Source organism: Eschrichtius robustus, chromosome 7 (genome assembly GCF_028021215.1).
Source record: "Eschrichtius robustus isolate mEscRob2 chromosome 7, mEscRob2.pri, whole genome shotgun sequence".
In the NCBI taxonomy this organism is placed as follows: domain Eukaryota; kingdom Metazoa; phylum Chordata; class Mammalia; order Artiodactyla; family Eschrichtiidae; genus Eschrichtius; species Eschrichtius robustus.
In genome coordinates, this window is record NC_090830.1 from 80529586 (window position 1) to 80551257 (window position 21672).

Below are 21672 nucleotides of genomic sequence, written 5' to 3' on the forward strand. Positions count from 1 at the left end.
AGCACCTGGCTTGAGGCTTCTGGACGACCTGATGGGCATGAGTCTTAGCGCTCCTTGGAGCATCCAGTGGGTCCTCTGTGTGGGGCAGAGGATTGGAGAGAAACTTGAAGGGGAGAAACCAGGACTGGGGCTGAGGCCCATGCAGGTCCAAGTGAAGGCATGGGGTATCCTACCTGAATGATGCTTTTGGCCCCTAGGCAGTCCTGGTACTGAACTACGACTGAAAAATTTTTGAGGAAGACACTCCAAAGCATGGGGGCCCCTGAGGTGCCTCTGCCTGGGTCGAAGGGCAGCACTTGTAGCGTACTGGCAAGATTCCTTTTTTTTTTTTTAATTTTTAATTTTTTTAATGTATTGGTAATGACTGTGAAGGATCCAAAGATAGAACCTGCTGGAAAAGACAAGTTTTCCCTGAAATTGTTCACTGTCATTTTAATTGGTTTTATTTAAATGATTTTCTTAAAGAGTGCGGTGACTGAACTTTAAGAAGTAGTACGTGTGTTTTGTCTTGGGTGATGAAATACATTAATGTTTTGACTCCTGGCCACTTAAACCTGCTGTATTTCAAGCTTACCTCCTTGGTGGGACCTCCTTTCTCTTCCATGTGCTCCTTTTCCCATCATCCTCATTCCAGTGATCCTTTGTGGTCATTCCTGGATGTCATCGGTTGAAGATTTGAAAGATTGATCACTTTGTTGTCCATTGTCCTGTCTTTGTTTAGGAAATGGGGGGTGATGTTGGCAAGTGGAAACCCACAGCGGATGAGGATGCTTGGACCCTCTTTAACTAGTTTTCCCGTCTTTGGCTTGTGAGCTTGCCTTTTCATTGTCTTGGTCTTGCTCCCTCCCACGGTCCGGTGCTTGTTCTTGTGTATGATGTTGACATAGCCTGTGTATGAACAGTGCTTGAAGGAACTTAGTTTGGAAAATATAAGGTTGAAGGAAGATATGTGAGCTTCAACCATCTGAAGGGCCATCACATGGAAGACAAGAATGACTTATTCTTTGTGACTCCCAAGTAGCTAAATTGAGTCAGTGGGTGGGAATTCGAGGAAGATTCAATCCCTGGGGAAAGAAAAACTCTCTTCTTATGGTTGTTAGAGGTAGAATGAGCTTCCTTGTGGTGACCCTTTGGCAGATATGTTAGGGACTGGATTCAGACATTGGTTGGATTTGGAGTTCAGCTGACAAGCCGAAGTATGAGAAAATTGGGATGACATCCCACGGTTAGAGAGCATTGTCACAGAGTAAGGGCAGCCCTTTTATTTCATTTTTATTTTCTCCTGGAAATGGTATCCTGAGTCTTTGACTCTTGTGTGCTGCATCCACCATCATGCGTTTAGCCCCTGTATGCTCTGCTGGCATACATTCGCTGGCAGGGACCCCGTTCTCTCCGCTGATACTGGCTAACTCTTCTCATCGATAGGCTCCTGGTAGAGGCTCATGCCTCTGTTCACAACCTGCTGAATCAGCTTGCCTAGGGCTCGGCTTTCTGTATGTGGCTTGGGAGCCGATGTGTGGACTAGTCCTTCCCAATGCCTGGGATTCCCTGAATCTATGACTCCTGCCTTATTTGGTTTGGGGTCTCAGTGTTTATCTTGACCGAACAGTGGGTCCCACTGAGGGGATGGATCATGGAATACTGTCACCACTATGCCCCACCTTTTCTTTTTCATTCTCTCCTTCATAGAATATTGCTTTCACAACAGATTCTCAGGAAATGCTTTCTGACCTCCCTGGCTTCACTAAAACTGTCCTAACTGTTTGTCTTCTCCTCCTAGCTTTGTTCTCCTTTTCACCCAATCCAATGTCTTATTGCCACCAGTGAGGCCACTGAGCGATGCTTAGCTCCACAAGAGGCTGTCAGATCGTAAAGGACGCTGCTAATCCCTGTTTGCGTCCATGCCATTCCCACGTTTTAATGATGAATTTCTCCCTAAAGGAGAACGAATATATTTCTGATGAGGCCTTTGGAAGTAATTTCTTGCTTTCATTACTAGAAAAAATAAAGTTTTATGTTGCTGCATATTGTAAAATATTTTACTACGTGGAATCTACCCTTCATCATTTAAAACAAAAATAGAACTATATAGGAAAGAAAAGTACAGTGAAACAGTTAAGCTCATTCATTCTTTCTTAAGTGATCTGGACTTAACCTCACCTGCCCAGAGAAAAGCTGGGCTGTGTCCCAAACAGTAGGAGGGAAAAACTAGCCATGCCAGACACCCACAGCAAGTTGATTTCAACCCTCACCCACGTCTTGTCCTGGGAGCAGACGGGACTCAATCAGCTGCTAGGCTGTGCCTGTCAGGTATGGTCTGTGCTCCTTGCTAAGCCTTTTGTCTTTCTGGACCAAGATCCTTAACCTTTGTCACATCACTGACTTGGAGTGTCTGCTTGATCACCTGGCAGAAGTGACACCAGCTCTGGAGTACCTCAGCCTGCTGGGAAATGTGGCATGTCCCAACGAGCTAGTCAGCCTGGAAAAGGATGAGGAAGACTACAAGAGATACAGGTGAGTATCTAGGGGTTTGAGCATGATGTGAGAAGGGAAAAATGACATCTTTGGGGAGATAATATTATATTCTGGGGTGCATAGTAGATGTCTGGTAAGTATCAATGGCCCCTTCATGCTGTATTAAACTTTCCCCCTTGGGTACCCTATAGCCAGGGTCTCCCTTCATTGAGGGTAACAAGAGTCAAGAAACATGAAAAGATGTTGTGTGGTGTAGGCCAGGCATTGACAAACTTTTTTGTAAAGGGCTGGATATTAAATATTTTATGCTTTGAAGGTCATATGTTCTCTGTCGCAACCATTCAACTCTTCCATTATAGTGCGTAAGTAGCAATGAACAGTTTGTAAATGAATGGGCAATGCCATGTTCCAATAAAACTTTACTTACAAAAACATGCAGCAGGCCAGCTTAGACCCGTGGGCTATTTTTTGGTGGCCCCTGCTCCTGTCGTAAGATCTTCCTGTCTGCTTCTGAGTCACTATTTAGAGAGAGGGTACTTCCCACAAAGGTTTAGGGAGCTTATATACAATCCCAAGAGGAAATCCCATGAGGCATATGGCTTTGTTCTATAAAGCTATGCCTCCGTGTCCACCAACAATGGGATTTGATGGGCTCCAGGTAGAAATGCTTTTTTTTCTTCTCTCACCTTCTGAACCATCTGCTTTGAAATACCTGATCCAAACTCACTTCTCTTTAAGGTGTCTTTTTGATCTAACCCGTTTTACTAAACTCATTTTTCCTCTACACTTGAAATTCTGTATGCTCTTGTTCTTGATTATTGTTCTGTAAATGTTTTGAATGATCTTTTCATGTGTGTAGTGTAGCTTTTCTCTCCATTATGATGTGAGCTCTCATTAACACCCCACCTGAATCAATGTGGAAAGGAGGGAGAGAGGAAGGAAGGAAATGTAAGGCAGGTAGGACTACTGGAAAATAAGTTTGGGAGGACTGGGGAGAAAGGATGATGGTTCGAGAGGAACTGGTTCTATTGGGGTTCAGATTTTTAAATCTGTGGTGACCCATGAAGGAATGTAGTTGAGGGCATACATTTTATGTAAAGGTAAAGCTGTAAGAAATAGTGAAGGTTATTGAACATTGTATGTTAAAAAAACACACACACATACACATATACATGTTAGCAAGAGTACAGCAGAAATTCAGCTGTACTTCTTTATTGGGAAGAATTTTGTAGGAATCTTAGACTGTTTTTAAGCCATCTTAGAATAAAGCTGTATCCCTACTTCAAAAGAAATGCACTAAATCTTTTTTCCTCATGAAGATTTTTGTTCGGGATGTGATACTGTCGATTTGAATATGATTTCTATTAGGAGAAATATGGTTAATATCCAGCGAGTGAATAGTTAACATTTCTAAATCAACCTGTTAAGTTAATCACTTAGAACTTAATTTGCTTCTTTAACAGTTACTCTTATCAACTTTGAGTAATTTAACAACTTGATTTCAGCTATGAAGGGGTCATTTAAAACATTTTATCTTCTGGCAGCAACTTATTATAAGATGTATCTTGGAAGGGTCAGGAGGTACAAGAAAGTTCTCTCAGTTAACATTTTTAGTAAACCAAGTATTGTTTGGGAAATTCTCATTTGTTTTTTGACTTTTTTCTTTAGATTTCTGGTTTTAATGCTTTAAAATCGCCCAATAAATTTTATATATGTACATATACATGCATATGTGTATATGTGTGTATGCACACATTCACACACATTCATTCTTTCATTCACTTATTCATGGAGTTATATGTGAATTGAACTGTAGGTGCATTTTTTTTTAGAATGAGAGTAATAGAGTGAGGAAAATCTCCCACTCCACCTTACTCTCTTCAGTCTCAAAGAGAAGGTTGTAAAGGAAAAAGAAAAGCTAATACTATTTTTGTTGTTATTGTAACTAGTCGCATTGGAAAAAATACTTAGATCCATGGTGTAAGGGGTCAGATCAAAAGATCTGATGTGGAGTGCTAGTGGGACCTTTAAAATGGGGAGGACAGTTTAGATCAGTGACCCTTAGCCAAGGCTATACTTGTGAATCATCCAAGGCGTTTTGATTCATTTAGTGCCAAATGCAACAAAATAGTCAATAGGTGACTTTGATGCTCAGTCGACAACTACTGGACTAAGGGGTATTTAAAGTCCCTGTCAGCTCTGGTGTTCTGAGATACTGTTCTCCCAAGCAGTTACGGTTCCCCTTTGACCACCATCTCATACCATTTTATATATTCCATCTTGTATATTTCTCTGACTACTTCATATATGTCGACATCCAGAGAATGGCTTCCAGAAAGTCAGGACTGCGTCTTCTTGCCCTTGGAAGCCTTATCAATACTGAAAGTAGTGCTGGCTGTGTAATAGGGACTTGGTAACTGTTTACAGGAGGCAGCTTGAAATTACCCTTCCATCTGAGAAGCTGAGTACTTGCAGAGAAATGCAGGGCCCTTTGGGCACCTTGGGTGCCCACTGTCTATTTAGAATTAGATCCACTTGGATGTCAACAAATGCAGTTAACAAGTGAGGAACTATCCTTCAGAATCTACCCAAGTGTTGGTCGTTGAGTCATGATTCTTTAGGGAGGGCTTGATTGTAGAAGAGTGATCCTTCTCCTGGGCTGGCCTGGCCTGGGTACCCTCCAAGCATACCTTCCCCACTCCAGGTCTGTTACCCCTGGAAGCCGTGGAGGGATGGGGCTGGGGAGGCTGTGTGTTAGTGCACATATGTCAAGGTTGCCATGAGGAGCTGGATTCTAGAGGCCACACACAGCCGGAATCACATCTGGTCAGAACTACCTTAGAAAATCCATAAGTCACCCACAGCACTGGCAAGATACTCACCCTCTGAGAGAAACAGGCGCTAAGAACAGTGGAGGGAACATTCAACGTGGGCCCATCCCGTTATACATCGACTGCACGGCCTCTGATGCTTGAGTGGAGTGGCAGGCCTGTTCTCTAGCAATTCTCGATTTTTTATTTCTTTTACTTATTTTTTCTTTCTGCTTTAACAAGCACCGTCACCCTTGCATTTGGATGAGATGAACGGGTGGATGAGGCAGTTCTGTCCTATGGTCTGTAAGCAGCCCTGCTTTGTTCATCCTGGAGTCTGTGCTTCATTTGCCCCTGAGAAATTTTAGAGTTTCACAGTAAGACTTCTGAATCCTGAGTTCCTGTGGCATTTGGGTTTCTACAAAACAGTGTAGCCACCGTTCGTTTCCTTTCGGTAAAATATTTTCCTGGCCCTTCATCCACTAAGCGTGAGGTCAGCCTTCCTTCTAGCTGTTACCCAGAGCCTAATAGTAGGGCCTCTATGTAAATTTATGGGATATTTTCGCTCGAAAATTGCTTAAAAAATGAATGATATTTCTATAGTTTACTGTTTTTCACTTTAAGTACATTTTCTGACAATATGTCTTCTATTAATCATTTAAGCAGTAGTAGGAGCCTTAAAGGAGTGTATTCAGAAGCAAGAACCCATGGTTCATTTAGTGCTGTCTAAAAAAATTTCACATTGATTGGCATCCTCTGTGGTTATGTGATGTAATATTTATAATATGTCACCCAGCCATACATCAAAACAAGTACGTCTCTAGTTTCATTGCCAGGAGATATGTTGATTTCAGAGAGGTCAGTCCAGTTTCAGGTCACATGGTGGACAACCATTGGACCAGAAATGGGAAGTGACCAGATTTATGGAGCTATTGGAAATGACCCCACGGTTGCTTCAGTTTCTACTGATGCTTTCCTCCCCTCTCCCCACCTCACCCCTTTTCCTTCCTCACTTACCCCTGTGCACCCAGTTGGATTTTCTTGGCACACGTCCCAACAGTAAAATGAGCCCCTTAAATCCGTGAGTGAGCCTGAACATGCTCCCAAGTTGTTGAGCGGTGCCCTGGTCCTGCTGGGGCAGGAACTAAACCGAGCCTGGGGTTCCTCTGTGCCATTCATCACAGCTCATAGCTGAAATACGTCCATTGCCATGTTATTACAGGCGCTGAAACCTGCCCTTGCTTTGCCATGTGTACACAGTGGGCTGCTATTTTGGAATGAATGTTGAATGGAGGTGCATGTTGAAGGGTGGTGCTGGACCTGAAGGTCCAGCCGCCTTCAGGACTGGGGCAGGAAAGGATGGGGAAGCCGAGCTGAGCCGGGGGGCCACCACTGTACTAAGGATCCCCCTGGGGCCTCCGGTGGACTTGAACACTGGCCAGACAATAAATCAAGTATGGGGAACTTGGATGCCCAGGACAGTCTATTTCTTGTCTTCCTTTGTCATTCTTTTCTTTCCTCTTACTGCAGGAAAGACAGTAGAGTGGAAGTCAACAGTGTACAAGGGCTAGACCTCAGGCATCAAATAAGGGAGTTGGTCTCATGGTCTCTTAGTGTTCCTTCCTCCACTAAATCTTTCTGTCACTAAATCCTTCATTCTCTCCTGCCACTCCAATCTCTGGTTGGCTTCTCCTTCCTCCCTCCTCCTCAGTAGGCCCCTCTGTATTCCTTACAACTTGAAATTATTTAAAACGTGACACCCTCTCTTTGTTGCCTCCCAGGGAGCGGCCCTGGGGCCTGCCCAGTGTCTGTCTCACTCAGCCAAGGGGAAGGAGGGAGGGACCTGCCATCGTCCGCTGGCCGTCCTGGGCTACCACCATTTCCCAGCCATAGAGGAGCTGTAAAACTTGTGGCTTACATAACCCAGTGAGCATTCTCCAGCTAATCTGCAATCTGGGCTTTGAAGATCACAAGAAAACAAAGGTCACGACCCAGAGATCAAAGTGACAGAAGCCCACAGAGTAATTGCTGGTGACCCTCTGTCGAGGGCCTTGGTCTGTCCTGTGGGTGTATTGTTTGCACTGAGACTTCAAACGTGCTGCCAGTGAACGGTGAGGGAAGTCAGCTGGCCTCGGCCGGTTGTCAGGCGTTCATTAATGCTGTAGGTGAGCTCACCTCAGCTCATTAGAGAGTATCGCCATCTCTCCACTCAGTGTTTGTTCATCCCTCTGTGGTCTTTATTGACTTTTCCTCACGGTTCTCCTTTACCTGGAGATGTGAGGGGGTGGTCAGACAAGGAAATTGGAGTAATAGGAAAGGAGGCTATGGATGCATTTATTGTAAATTAACTTGGAGGCACATGGAATTCAAGCCAGCTAAAGCTTAAAAGAGGCTGGGGCAGCATGTTGCCCTTTCCCTTCATGGCACAGATGGAGAAATTGAGGCTCAGGAAGGTGGCAGAGACTGAGCCAAGATCACACAGCAAGCGAAGCCCAGAGCCTGGGCTCTTTCCTCTGTCCCGTTAGTCCCCACGCTTTTTGTTGGGAAGACCTCCCTCTTGTCATTTTCTCCCCTCCCCCACCACCCCCCCCAAGCACTTGAAAGCTTTGGTCTCTTCCATAAGCCACGCTGAAGCCGCTGCTAACTTTTTAAAATTCGTCAGAGACATTTAGCTGTTGATCAGTGCTTTTGATCAGCATGAGGTAAGCAGTGTTACCAAACTGGGTTCATGTCATCCAGTCAAGAGCAAAGAAGCTTGATGTTTTGTTGGCGTGCCCACGCTCTTCTGTTAAGCTTTGTGAAAGTTTGAGAGCCGTTCATGGATCACCTCTTGCTGCCCTCGGGGCCCCCGGGTGGGGCACCAGTCACCAGGTCTCCCCACTTCCCATGCATGGGAGCAGGAAGGCAGCAAGAAGCAATAGGAAGAAGCATTGAGTGCTGTAAGAGGAAGGAAGTGGGGAAAAGCCCAGTGACGCCACGTCCAGTTCCCTCAGGATCTGGAAATGTGGTGTTTCTTGAGTAGAGTCTCCTCAGAGGATGAAACATGGCAGCCAGCCCCAGGAGCAGACATCGGAGATCTGTCTTGGTGTTTCCGTGGTTGTGCAGAGGGCCTGGGGAGCAGCCAGATCCCCCGGGGAAGCAGACGTGGGCAGAAGACAAGAGCATCTCCCCTTCCCTTTGAAGTCTAGATGCAAAATGCCGGAGCTTTGGGATTTCGGTAGAGAAAATTGATTTGGGAGCAAACAAATAAACAGACAAAAAAGCCTTTCTGCCGTTCCTTTTGTCCCCCCTAGCAGTTGTAGGTAACCGGTAACTTCCTAAGAGAAGTTCTTTCAGGAAATGGCGCATCCACTATGAGAAGAGAGAGAACCCGAAAAGCTCTGTGTAGGGCTCTCACTTTTGGAGAATCTGTTTGCAGACAGAGACAGATGGGTCTTTGAACACCTTCCCAGGGTCCCTGGTCTCCTCTTGATAACCTCACCTTCCATATCACAGCCAGGGGGACCCCTGATTTCACTCCCTACCCCTCCCAGCCCTGCGGCTTTCTCCCAACCACCTTGGGAAGGTCAGGAAAGTTGGCATTGCCCTCTGGAGCAGGGGACATGAGCCTTAGAACTTAGACGGATCTCTTTTCATTAAGCAGTGCCCTGGCTTAACAAGCAGTTGTATAAATCTGAAGCTGTCTCCGGGTGCTGCAGGATTTGTAGACGGGGGTTTCTGCCGTAAAGTGGTTTATGATGGCTGCCTTCTGTGTTATTAGTAGCTGTCTCTTCCTTCAACCATTGCTGTTTGATAATAGCTTTAAAACACCCAGAATTACTTACCTGCAAGCCCCATTCCCGATAGCCCCTGTTGACAGTCTGAATAAGTTTACTGCCCTTTTGTTGTACTTTACCTTCAAAACAAACGGATTGAACCATCAATAGCTCGTGGAAGCCGACAGAGGCATGTCATCTGGACTAGCCCTGGTGATTGCAGGTTATCTGGGGGAGTTAACCTTCCCGCATTGTTAACTGAAATGTTTTATGTACTATGCAACTTTAGGATATGGCTGTGATAACCCCAGTAACTAAGTAATACATCACAGTAAAGAGATTTTGGTGCAACAAATAACCCTGGATTAAATTTACAAGGGTTGAATTGATACTGTAAAAGCCTTCATTCTGTGGCTTCGGGAATCCTCTCTTGTATTTTTATGGCAAACTTGTATTATACTCAGGACTGAAGCTGCAGCTTTTGACACCCTGACATGACCTAGAACGGAGAAAGGGAAATAGATCTCCCAAGACCAGAATGGGACAGGCAGGCAGAGAGCCCACTGGACTTGTCTCTTGGCAGTAATGTTTGGAGCCAGTTGCAAACCACCAAGGGGCAGGAAGGTCTGGTAGATGTAGCTGCTGTCTGGGCGCTGGGTACCACAGACATTGGAGCAGGACAGACCATCAGCAGAACTGGGAAGGAGACTCTTGGTGGCCTTACCAACCTCATCATTCCAAAACCGTTATTCCTCGTGATGTTATTTTCACTTGGACAGCGGTTCGTAGCAGGCCTGGTGGCATCAGCCCCACCTGAGAACTTATTAGAACGTGAACTTGAGACTTCATTCCAGATGTAGTGAATCAGGAACTCTAGGGGTGGGGCCCTGCGATGTGTGTTTCAACAGGGCATCTGGGGAATGCTGATGCCCCCTCAAGTTTGAGAACAACTGTTCTAGAACATAAGCTCGTTGAGAGTAGAGACCTTGTCTGTGTTGTGCATCACCTTATTCTCAGTACCTAGCGCAGTTCCTGGCAGGTGGTAGCTTCTTAATAATTATTTGTTGGGTGAGTGAATGTGTAAGTAAATGAAAGAAGGCATCTCTTAAGAGACGAACTTTGGGCCCTGAGCTGAGTTTCCGACTGAACTATCTGGGACAAGCCTTCCTAGTGCCTCTCAAACATCCTTAAGCATCGACCACCTGGAAACCCCAGGCTGGCCAACAGGATGGGAGTCAAGTCACCTCTAGTTTCAGGGGTGACTGGCAGCCTATTTCATGGGCGTTTCTTTGGTTCTAAAAGAAGAGTGCTCTGAAAACAGCAGCTCTTTGTCATCTAAAATTTTTAACTAGCTTAAAAGCCAGCACTTCTCTCTCTCTCCTTTGATTTCAGGGCTGTGATCCAAAGTGGGGCAAAATGACAACGTGCTGTCTGTTGTCACCGTGGTTCCTGCCAGCCCTGTGAAGACATCTTTCATTCCATCATTAAACATTGGCTGATTTTCTAATACTGATGTTTTCTTCCCCTGAATATTCATCTTTTCCCACCCTACACTTAGTGGGTGTCTTTACTCCTTTGAGCGTCACTCCTGACATATTGTTTCCATCTGTACGTGTCTTTATTTGAAAGAATCTGTTGTCATCAAGACTTTGCTGCTACAAGCAGAAGATGGAAGTTTTTTCTGACACTGACTGAGGCCAGGGGGAGTTCTCCTGGAGGATAGAAAGGTCATTTGGGCCTTTGTAGAACTTTTCTAATTTAGGGTAAGCTTAGGCGGCATTTGCAGAGGGAAATGCTCAGGGAGAAGCAGGAAAGAAGGTAGTGCATAGTTTGAGGCCAGGGAGGAAGCAGGAAGTAGATCGTCAAATTTCCAGGACCTCAGATGTTGGTGTGGAAGTTTCAGGGGAGGAAAAGGATACGCAAGAGAATTTAGAGTATTTTGACTTTAAAAAAGAGTAATATGAAGGCTGTGATCAGAGGCCTCTAAGCTGTTGTCTCTGGCACCTGAGTGATCAGCTAAATCTTTTACCTGGACAAGCATATGCGAGGCCGTGGGGTGATGTGAGACCACCTGATGAATGGGGAAGCTGGCCTTGGGAACCCAGGGCTTTGCTGAGGAGGGAGGCCTGCTACACACCCCATGTAACATGTGCACTGAGAAAAAGCTCAGTGCTTGGGCTGCTTTAGGGCTTGGTTCTTTGAAGGCTTCTTGAGATTTCCTGTTCCTCTTTCTGTGTGCTCCCAAAGCTACTTTGTGTATTAACCTCAAACTTGGCACTTACCTATGCTGATTTCTAATTTCTTTGTGTGAGTCTTTCTTCCTCGTTACACTAAGACCCTGTTTAAGAGCAGGCACCATGTTGTAATCACCTCTGTATACCTAGGGTCTGGCACGTAGTAGGTGCTTAAGAAATATTTGTGCAACTGAAATGAACTGGTATTTTATGGAGTCCGTTCTAATGCTACTTTCCTAAATGGTGGGAGGGTGAGGGAAAAAAAAAAAAAAAGCAAAAAAACCTGGTCCCTGCCTTCAAAAAGCTTATAGTTTAGGTGAGGACATTAACTGAACGCCAGCAAAGCAATTAAAAAACAATAAAATGTTAAATTTCAGGGTGCTGAAAATGCCTCCTGGGAGTGTTGAGAAGGGAGAAAGCAATGCGGGCTGCGGGTGCAGGAGAAAACTTCCTGCGGGTTGCGATTTGGAAGATGAGTGGATACGGAGGAGGCTGGGTACAGGGAGAAAAAGTCAGATTCCCGTGGAAATGATTTATTGCTCTTGACATTGGGTCCTCAACTCTTCTTCCTAAGCAGGACAGGGTCTAAACAATTGCTCCTTTGATTGATGGAGTATGGGGGCTTGATGGAGAGCATCTGGGCTGGTGACTACCATTGAGGAAGGAGACATATAGGCAGGTGTCTCTACCTTTTATATATTTATTTATATGTTTATGTACCTGTCTCCTGGCCAGGTGAGTCTTCTTGTCAACTCCATACACCTGCTTGATAGTTCATCACACAAGAGGTCAGTCATTGGGTTATCCTTGGAGGCCGTAATGGATCCCAAAGACTCTTTCCAGGGGGATGGAGACCATATAGCATTTTTGGGGCTATTAATATCCCCTAGAAACCAACCCTCCTTGTTTCTCCTTGATGGAGATAATCTTCATAGTGCCAGTGTAGAAGTAACTCAGTGATGATGAGAAAAAAGTCCTCAAGACCCCTGTTTGATTCCTCAAGGAAGCATTTCTCAGCTATATGTGTTTCTTACTGCGATCCCAAAGTTGTCCAGGTTATTATTATTGTCTTGATGGCAAATTAAAGTCTCTTGTCTCAGCTTCAAAATGAAGATTTGCTGTTATCTCAGAGATGAGAATGATACAGATGACCCGTAGGAATGGCAGTGACATTAATGGTATGATCAGGTTGTAGGTTATTTTCACTGAGAACTTCTTGTGTAGCAAAGATGTTGGGTCCATTTTTCAGAACGGTAGAAGGTAAACACATCGATAGGATCTTACTGGCTAATCCAGGTGTGTGTGTGTGTGTGTGTGTATGTGTATCTACCTTTGAGTCAAGAGCAACCGTTAGTGTATATTTTGAAAGTTTAGTTGTGTATCTGTGTAAAATAGAACCATTTGGATTTCCCCAAAGAGTGGTTATTCATTCTTTGTGAAAGAAGAGAGGAGAGGCAGGGACCAAGGTCTAAACTTCTGAAGACCTAATGGTGTAGTTTCCTGCTCATCAGACAAATTGCATGAAAGTTTGAGGCTGTCACCCCAGTCTTCCTGAGTTACCTCTGACTGTTCTCTTCCAGATGCTTTGTTCTGCACAAGCTGCCCAATTTGAAGTTTCTGGATGCTCGTAAAGTAACCAAACAAGAACGAGAGGAAGCTTTGGTCAGAGGGGCGTTCATGAAGGTGGTGAAGCCCAAGGTAAGCCCTCTACTCACTGTTCTTTGCAAGGATGTATGCCTCACCTGTTGGGTACTCTTTGACCCTGGAGGCAGTCCTCCTATGTGTTCAGAATGCAGGGGGGATCTCACACCAGGATTTCATCCATGGACATACTGTTGGCCAAACAAGAAGTAGAACTGGGTATAAACTGGGTCTTCCTGTGACCCAGCCTAGGGGACCTTATTGGTAAGGTGATTTCAGGCAGATGGCTCTTGTACCAATAAAGCAGCATCATACACAGCCCAACGGTGACGTTCCTGGGGAGGATTTCGGGCCTCCTGGAAGATGTTTTATTTACAAGGTGGGGCCTCTGCAGGTCTGTAGCTGAGAAAGGAGAAACAGGAAAGCATTGGGCATTTACTGATTCTCCGGGGGGTAGGATTCCTCTAGTGCCTCAGAGGGGCCCCTTCTTTCTTGGGACCAAAGGGTAGCTGGGGGAGAGTGATTTTCTCTTGTCCACAGGTGAGGGCTCAATAGCTCTTGGAAATATTGTTGGCAGGGAAGGCGATTTTTCTGACAGTGTGATCTGGGACTGGTGTGTGCTTCCGTCATGTAGCTCATGGGAATGCTGTTTACTGACCTTTGCTTCTCCAGCTGAGTCTGCTTCGAGGCCATGGGATTGAACGTGGTGTCATCTTAATGAGAGCATGGATGAGGCGGGGGAGATTTGGCTTGGGGTCCTGGATTCAGACACAAGGAGATTATTAAAGACATGGGCTTGGGAGGAGCTGGGGTCCTTCAGTGAAGCCTGAGGCTGGGGAATGGACTTGATGACCCCTTTGGAGGTCCCTCACTGCCCTGGAGCTCTGTGGCGCTACGGTCACTTCCTGTGGGATCCTAGCTCGTGTGTTGAAAACACTAGCCCAGAAATCCTTGAGGTCTCATTTGTCCTCACTGATTGAGCACTCTGCACATGCATTGGGAGTGATTAAGAGGGAAAGAGGAAAAAAACAAACAGAACCAAAACAGCAAAATGAAACCTCTTCCGTCAAGTTGCTCAGCTGGCAGCAGACCTCAGGCCACTTTCTTTCCCTGAATCCATGAGGTGCAACTTATTTCCCGTTATGCTGAATAAAATTGCTAGCAGTTGTGGAAATATACGATATGGAGAGTGTAATACTGGCAGATAAATGTATTGTTACCTGTTTCAGTACGTGGGAAATTAATTGAGTGATTCGCTTTGTAGCTGTTAAAGTGTTAACAGTTTTACTAATGGAGGCACCGATTTGATGTATTACTCATGACTGCCTTTAGTTATTTTCCAGCTTTTGTGATTTTGTCCAAAAGAAAGAATTTATTTCTTGGCCTCCTTTTTTTTTTTTTTGGGTTAAAAGATTCCAGAGACAGCCCGTATCACCAAACCAAAGTACGACAAAGAGACTGTTTATAGTATCTTGGGTTCCCGCCCATCCTGAATTTCTCACCATCATGTATACATGCATTTTATAGAATAGATGCTATTTCTCCTGCTCTCATTGTCTTTGACATGGGAGCTCTGGAAATCCGGAGGGTTCGTAAAGATATACCCATCATATTGGGGTGCGGTGTCAACGTCATCCGCTACTGTTCTAAGATTCTTTGTGTCCAGGTATGTGAGTCCTCACATAATCTTCTAACGTGGAAGGAAGGGAACGTTGGCTTACTGTACAGATGAGATAACTCAGGCCTTGACACGCTATTTGGGCTGCTCAGGTCACCAGCTCATCATTGCTAGAGCCCGCGCCGTACCCGTGTGTCTGACTGCAGAGCCTACATTCTTCCATTCCGATCTCTTACCCCTGGAGCCCTCATCTCACCATTCTCCCCACGCATCTCTCTGTCCAAACAGAACCTCCGAGGAGGGCCTAAGTGAAGAAAACAGGAAACAGCAGGACTGTTCTGTTGGAGTAGAGATGGGGGGAACTGAAGTCCTCCCCTGCCTCTGAAAGCAGGGAATGACTCCTTCACATCCAGCAGTAGCTGGTTCTCTGAGTCGTTAGCACCATCGTCAGAAATGCTCTTCAAAGCTCCACATCAGTTTCAGATCAGTTATAGAACTAGCTCATGTTAGTGTGGTTGATACTACCATCTTTACTAACTGTGTTAAGCTTTGAAATATCCATTAGTTATTTGGAGAGAGACAAAAATACTCTGACAAAGCATGAGGACCTTTGGTGGTTATCCTTTTGTAGAGTTCCATGATTTCCAAACTGGAGAGGGCTTCAGACCTCACCTGGTCTGTGCTCTTATTTTACGGGTGAAGGAACTGGGAGAGGACGTAGTTTCCTAAGGCCCCACAGTCCCCTGGAGGCAGAACTGGGACCAGAACCCAGACCATCTGGGCTCCCAGTGAAGTGCTCTCTTTACACTGTGCTCCTTTAAATGCACTGGAGGATTTCTCAGTGTTCTGGTTTCATATCAAGCTGTATGCCTCTCATGAATGGCAGGCAATTCCCTTCTGTCTGCTGTTTGCTGGGCAATGTGCTGGTACTTTTCTGGCAGATAGAAAGAGGCCAAATGAGCTCCTTGCTGAATTAATAAATTGGGCTTAAAAAGGCTGGTTCTCGCCTGTTCACAGTATGTACAGACATATGTTTGTTCCTTGCAGGTGTGTATATACGCTTTGCATCTCTGTGTGTGTATGTATATATATATATATATATGTACTGGGAGGTATGTGTACACCCAGAGTCGGCTCCTAAGTGGAGAGCAATTTCCTCTCCGTAAATTGCCGACGCTGTGCTGAGCACACTTGGTGAAGACCTATTTTTCATCACGGACTCGGAATCTCAAGTTGGCTTCTGTCCTTTCTGAGGCAATGGCGGCCTGTTTTGCTTACTCGGCAGAATGCGCTGATGGATGATCAAGGGGGCCGTGATTTGGGGAGCTGTTCTCATTTTATTCCTGACATAAAGTATTTGGGAGAACGGAAAATGCCTCTCCAATCACAGCGCTTGCCTTGGAGGTCGGGAACGGGCAGTCTGGGTGTTCTCGGCTGACGCAAATGCAGAATCATCTGGTAACTCATAAACCGCCTAAGTCACAAGGGTTTGATTTGGTACCTGGCAGGCCCCCGCGCTTGAAGTGCGGAGTTGGCTCTCGCTTCCTCTCACGATGACACATTTCTCCTTCGTGGCTGCCTTTTGGCTTTTGTTGTTTAAAAGCTGCCTTCTGTCTGAGCTCTGATTGTACAGAACGATGCTGTCATTCATTAGGAAGTGACAGCTAACGTTGCAGTGGCTCTTCTAGACTCTCTGTGTGTGTGTTTAGCGAATGGACCTACAACAGCTAGGCTTTGCTCATTTCCCAAAATTTTAAAGAAAATATATATCTCTGTCAAATATTGGCCATCGGATCATGCCACTGTCAATGCAGAGAGCACCAAGCTGGACGCAGAGGAGGTGGTAGACCGCAAAGAACGGATTCTGTAGTGACCAGACCGTGACCACCCCCCCCTCGCTGCTCCGGGAAACGTAGGCCAGGTCAGTGCAGAGGCCTGTCCAGGAGGGCGTGCGTGGCGGGCACGCCGGCCCTGCACGTCAGAGAGACAGCGCAAGAATCCAACAGTCAGAATTGCTTATTATGTCCTGGCTTTGTAATTATTCATCCCTGTTCTGGCAAAGAGCACAGTTATCATTTCTGTGACATAATTATTTAAGGCTGAGCCCTCTTGTTTTACAGGCACATATAGGAAGTTGGCTACCAACAGTTTAATCTTTGTAATCTCGTAGAAGCGATGGGAGGCGCAGCTACCAGGGCAGCTGGACCAAGAACCTCAGCCTCTATTAGAAAGTGTTTAGACATGTGTGTTTTTGCTTGTAATCATGGCCCTTCTCTTATAGGTAAGATAGGGTCATAGGTTTGTTTATGAGTGTCAGTGTGTCCTTGAAAATATGACATCCGTGTCTTTATGTGGGCACACCTGGGTTTCCTATCCTGTGTAGCTTGTGCATTTGTGTAGTTTTGTAGCATTGTTTTGCATATTTGTGTATGTGTCTTTGGGTATTTTTCTTGGGGGGGGGGTGCACTATAGAATGTGCATGTGTGTGTATGTGTGTGTGTGTGCGTGAGAGAGAGAGAGCGAGAGGAGAGAGAGAGAGAAAGGGGAAGGGAGGAAAGGAGGCGGAGGGAGACGTGATGTGTCAAAGGAATAAACATGTACCTTTGGAAATCTTTTTTATTCTCGTCCTTAAACTGGAAGTTGAAAGCTATTTGGGTCCCAGGACCGCCTGCTTCCCTGACTATACTTCACAGCCCTGCTCTTGACACTTGGAGTTGGGCCCAAACTTTCCTGGGTACCTTTAGTTTCTTCCATCTGTGTCTATGTTTTTGGAGTTCCAGGCAAAAGGCAAACTAGGATAGAGACAGGGCGTGGAAGCATCTGGAAGCCCGCTCTTTGTCAGGACAAAGCTGCTGCGTACTTACTGGGGTGTCAGCTCCATGAGGATAGGAACTTGCTTTTGTTCGCTCCTGTATCTCCGGGGCTTGGTCAGTCGCAGAGGCTCAGCCAGTACTCGTCAAAGCGATGAGCTATGAACAGAGCATTTTGGAGGATCCATCAAAAAAGGTGGTCCATTTTTTTCTATTGCCTCAATGTGGTCCTCTGCAAAAGCAGGAAAGGGACTTTGGCCATAAGAAAATGTAATAACTTGGATCTGTGTGTTGGCAGAAAAGAAGGATTCTGGGCCGCATAATTGTTTTTCTAAAGGATTTACCCTGGGATTACTTATGATGGCAAAACCTACGGCCATCGTGATCCCCAGGGCCATGGCTTCTGCATGGGGCAGCTTTGCTGAGGTGGGCAGCAGGGGTGCGATCCGAGCTCCCTGTCACTGCTGATGTGTTCTCTGAGTCCTCCTCTCGGAATCCTGCTCATGTTAGGGATTTTTAGGGGGAAAAAAGTAGCTTTTCTCAGAAAACATGTTGGGGTACTGCACAAGTCTGTGGATTGTTAAAATGAGGTTTTCCCTGTCTTAGCTGCTCTTGTGCTTTCTCTGTGCCATAAAGGAGCACTGCCTCATGACTTGTTTGGTTTACTTATTGTTTTTTATGCCTAGCCTAGTTCTTCACTAAGTGCTACCTTGTTCTAAAGCACAGTGTGTACGTCTTTCATATATTCTCTTACCCCATGGAGCCAATTGCAAACATGTGAAAGGTTATCCGAAACTACCTCTAGATAGGTCGCAATTACTAACATTTACTCTATACTCAATATTTTTAAAAATATGTATTTTACATAAAGCCAGGGTGTGCCTGTAAATAAATATTGTAAACCACATGAACACGCAGTTTAAGTAGGCAATAAGCCGGTAGACGTTGAAAGTTCTCTACTGTGCCCAACTGTCAGAAGAAAACTAAAAATGTCAGTTGATTTTCTAGATATTTCTAACTACCTGAATACGTTAGTGTTTTACGGTTCTTTTCTGTTTTCACACAGATGTTTCTCGTCTGGAGACATATTCAGATTCTATTTCCAGTTACTTTATAGTAAATTTCGAAGGGAGGAAAAATTTTTAATTCTTTTTTGGAAGATGCTCAGGCATTGTGTTTAGAAACAACTTCAGAAGCCAAAACTTTGCAGTTTGTTTGTTTTTCATTCTTCTTTCTGATTTCACAGTTTGCCACATTCATTTGATGGGGGGCATCACTTGTATTTCTTCATTTTTAGCACCATGGCATCCTGTGTCTCAAATAAATGCTTTCAGAGTGTTGCTTTTTGGAGACCATGTTGGTAGCTTTTTATGACCTTGCTTTTGGATAGCAACCCTCTGAAGTCAGAGATAGACTGTTGCAGAGAAGTTGTGTGTCCAGCACCCTAGAGATAAAGCGCCCTAGCAAAGCCCTGTAGATAGAAAATTGAAACCACAATAGAAGGAAAGTGAATAGAACTGTAGTTGATGGCAGCAGCCTCTGAGAACCACGTCCAGATGTCCCTGGGGCCTGGGCAGGTGCTACCTGTATAGTACGCATCATTCTCCATTAAGCCCAGTATCTGGTGAGATATCATTGTGTCTCTGTTGGAGTCACTGGCTTTCACTGCACCCCGACGGCCCAGCTCCACGTTCGTCCTCTTTGTGACCTCTAACATGCTGGCTTTTTTTCCAAAGATGTTTGGACAGGCACATGCCTAGAGGATCATGGAAGTAAGTGGCATTTTGGGGGGAATGAGATGTGTCCCTAGCATCATTTGTACAGCCTCTGGAACCTACCCATTGGGAGAACTGTGGTAGATTTCATTATTTGTCTAAAATTGTTCCACTCCTTCTGCCCTTGCCATGGCTTCCCCTTTAAGAGAGAGGCATACCTCTCCATCCCGTTGACTTTGGACTTGGCCATGTGGCACTTCGGCCGATGGGATGTGACTGGAAGTGACAGCATGCCAACTCCAGGCCAAGGCCTCACGAGGTACAATGTGTTTCCACTCACCCTTCTTGCACGCCCGCCATTTGCTGTGGAAACCACATGAGACGCAGGCTGAGCGGACACACGCTGAGATTAAAGCCTGAAGCAGAACTACCCCAGCCACCCTCGGACCTCTGCACAAGAAAGACGTGCTGGTCATAAGCCCCTGGGACTTTGAGGAGCGCTGTTGCTGCAGAAACCTGACGGACACATAGGCCGTCCGTGCTCACGTTCTGTCCTCTGGCCTTCCCCAGCCACTTGAACCGGGGCTCTTAACTGAGACACAACTTGGGGTGTAGTGAAGTTCACGGCAGTTTTGGGTGTCACAGCACCAACTTCGGTAGGCCTTCTGGTTGCCTCACTAATTAGGATCGAAGGCCAGCCTCAGGGTCGACTGGCTGCTTAGCAGTGGATTATTAGTCGGGATGAAACTTTCCCGATATGTGAGTCAAAGCAACACCTAGCGTATATTAAGTGTCCACTGTGTATTAGATATTGTACTAGCGGCTTAATATTATCTCTCAATTTCTCTATGAACTTGAATCTGCCAGTGATGATCAGAGAACTTGCATACATCACTTAAAATTACAGAACAGTGTGGAATCCAGTTCTTCCTCAGGCCCACTGAGGCCCCTAAGCTCATGCCCTTTTTCCTGTATACCTTAAATTTCATCATCCAGGCATGGAGATATAATGAGAGGCAGGAGAAGAGCAGGAGGACCAGGACATGGAAGGGAGCCCGAGGTAAATTGCTAATTTTCAATTTTGACCTTGTGACCACTCCCTCCAACGCATTTTGGTGAAAATTTGTGGGCTAGGCCGAGAATTGCAGGAGCCAGGCAGTGGAGGGCTCTGTTTATTAGGCAAAGCTTGCAACTTAATTTGAAGATGAGGAGGAACCCTGGGAGGGTTCAGAGTGGGAGGAAAGTATGGGCAGATCTGTGTTTGGATCCCTGGGTGTCTGGCGGGCGGGGGTTCGGGGGGCACTAGTGCTCTGTGTATACAGTAGGTGTTTTAGAAGTCTGTACAGAGGCAGCTGCCGGCCCGAGGCCACCCAGCATGCGGAGCACCCAGGCCAGTGTTGGTGCTCAGGTGGCCCCGCAGGTCACAGAGCTGGGGCGCAGAGCCCTGCCCTGACCACAGGGAGGGGTCTGGGTGGTAGCGAGCAACTCACATGCTGGATGAGGAGAAAGCCGATGGCTGTCCGAGACCCAGTAGTAACTCACCTGGCAGTGGGTCTCTGACATTCTAAAAAGTTCTTTGACATGTTCTTACCCAAAAGACCCTGTCCCCTATGGTATCAGCTGCCTTAATTTTAAGGAATGAATTTAAGCCTTCTTAACTGAGCCATGAGAAATCCTCATTTGTGTGATCTCTGGTAATGATTAAGATGGAGCCTTAATAGCCAACTATGTCTGTAATCTGTACATTTCCAGCCTGACGTTTTCTTGATCCACTTTAGAAGACTGTTTTTGGTATTTTCCATTTGCAATTTAGTTTTTTTAAAATTATTTTTAAAAATTAAGCTTGACGGGAAAGAGAAGAGGGGAAGAGGAAAATAAAGACGCTTCCTTAAGAAAGTGGGTTCTCAGAGCATAAAGTTGGGGTGCTGATTTCAAGTTACCCATGTTGAAATCTCACATCACCCTGTATTCTGTGTGCAGCTCAGGGCTTGGCAGGGAGCTGTCCTCCTGAGGCAGGTGCATTGGCAACCTGGGGCAACACCTTATCCTTAACATGCTTTACTCTCCTTGATCTCACCCCCCACCCCCCCCCCACCCCACCCCCACACACACACACATCCTTTGCTTTGAGCCTTTGAGCCTGATGATTCCAGGCCGGTGGTGAGGAGGAGTGGGTTGGAAGTACAGGACCAACTTGTCTAGAACAGAGGAAAAAGGCCAATGACTGAGGTCTGAGTGAGGGGAGGATCATTGATGGCCTCAGTGTTCTCACCCTCTGCCGGTTCCCTGGGCCTTGCTCTCTACCCTTCTGACCTCTGTGGCTTCATGAGTCTCTGCCTTGCTTAGAAAGTCCCCTCTGGACCCATGGCAGCATCAGATGGTAGGGACTAAACCCTCAGGCGTATAGGATTCCCGTAAGGCAGGGGAGCCTGCAGGATGGATGGCTCACTAGGGAAAATCATGAACATTGTTCTGAAGCTCACTTTGATTCCGTGTTAATATAACTTGCAATTCCATGGCTAAGAGAGGAAGAGAAAACGAAGATGGTGTAGTCTCAATTTCTGCTCTTGAGTTCTGGTTATTTCCAAATTGCCTGCAACTAACAGCAGATGTA

The 21672-nt window shown here is 45.8% G+C and overlaps 1 protein-coding gene across 1 annotated transcript in view; it reads left to right on the forward strand.

The window, feature by feature from the left end:
- Positions 1-21672, forward strand: part of LRMDA (leucine rich melanocyte differentiation associated) — a 1092698-nt gene that overhangs the window by 603262 nt on the left and 467764 nt on the right. Inside the window, exons 4-5 of the mRNA XM_068547953.1 lie at positions 2375-2514; positions 12855-12972. Of these exons, the coding sequence (XP_068404054.1) occupies positions 2375-2514; positions 12855-12972 (258 nt within the window). The remainder of the gene's footprint in view (positions 1-2374; positions 2515-12854; positions 12973-21672) is intronic.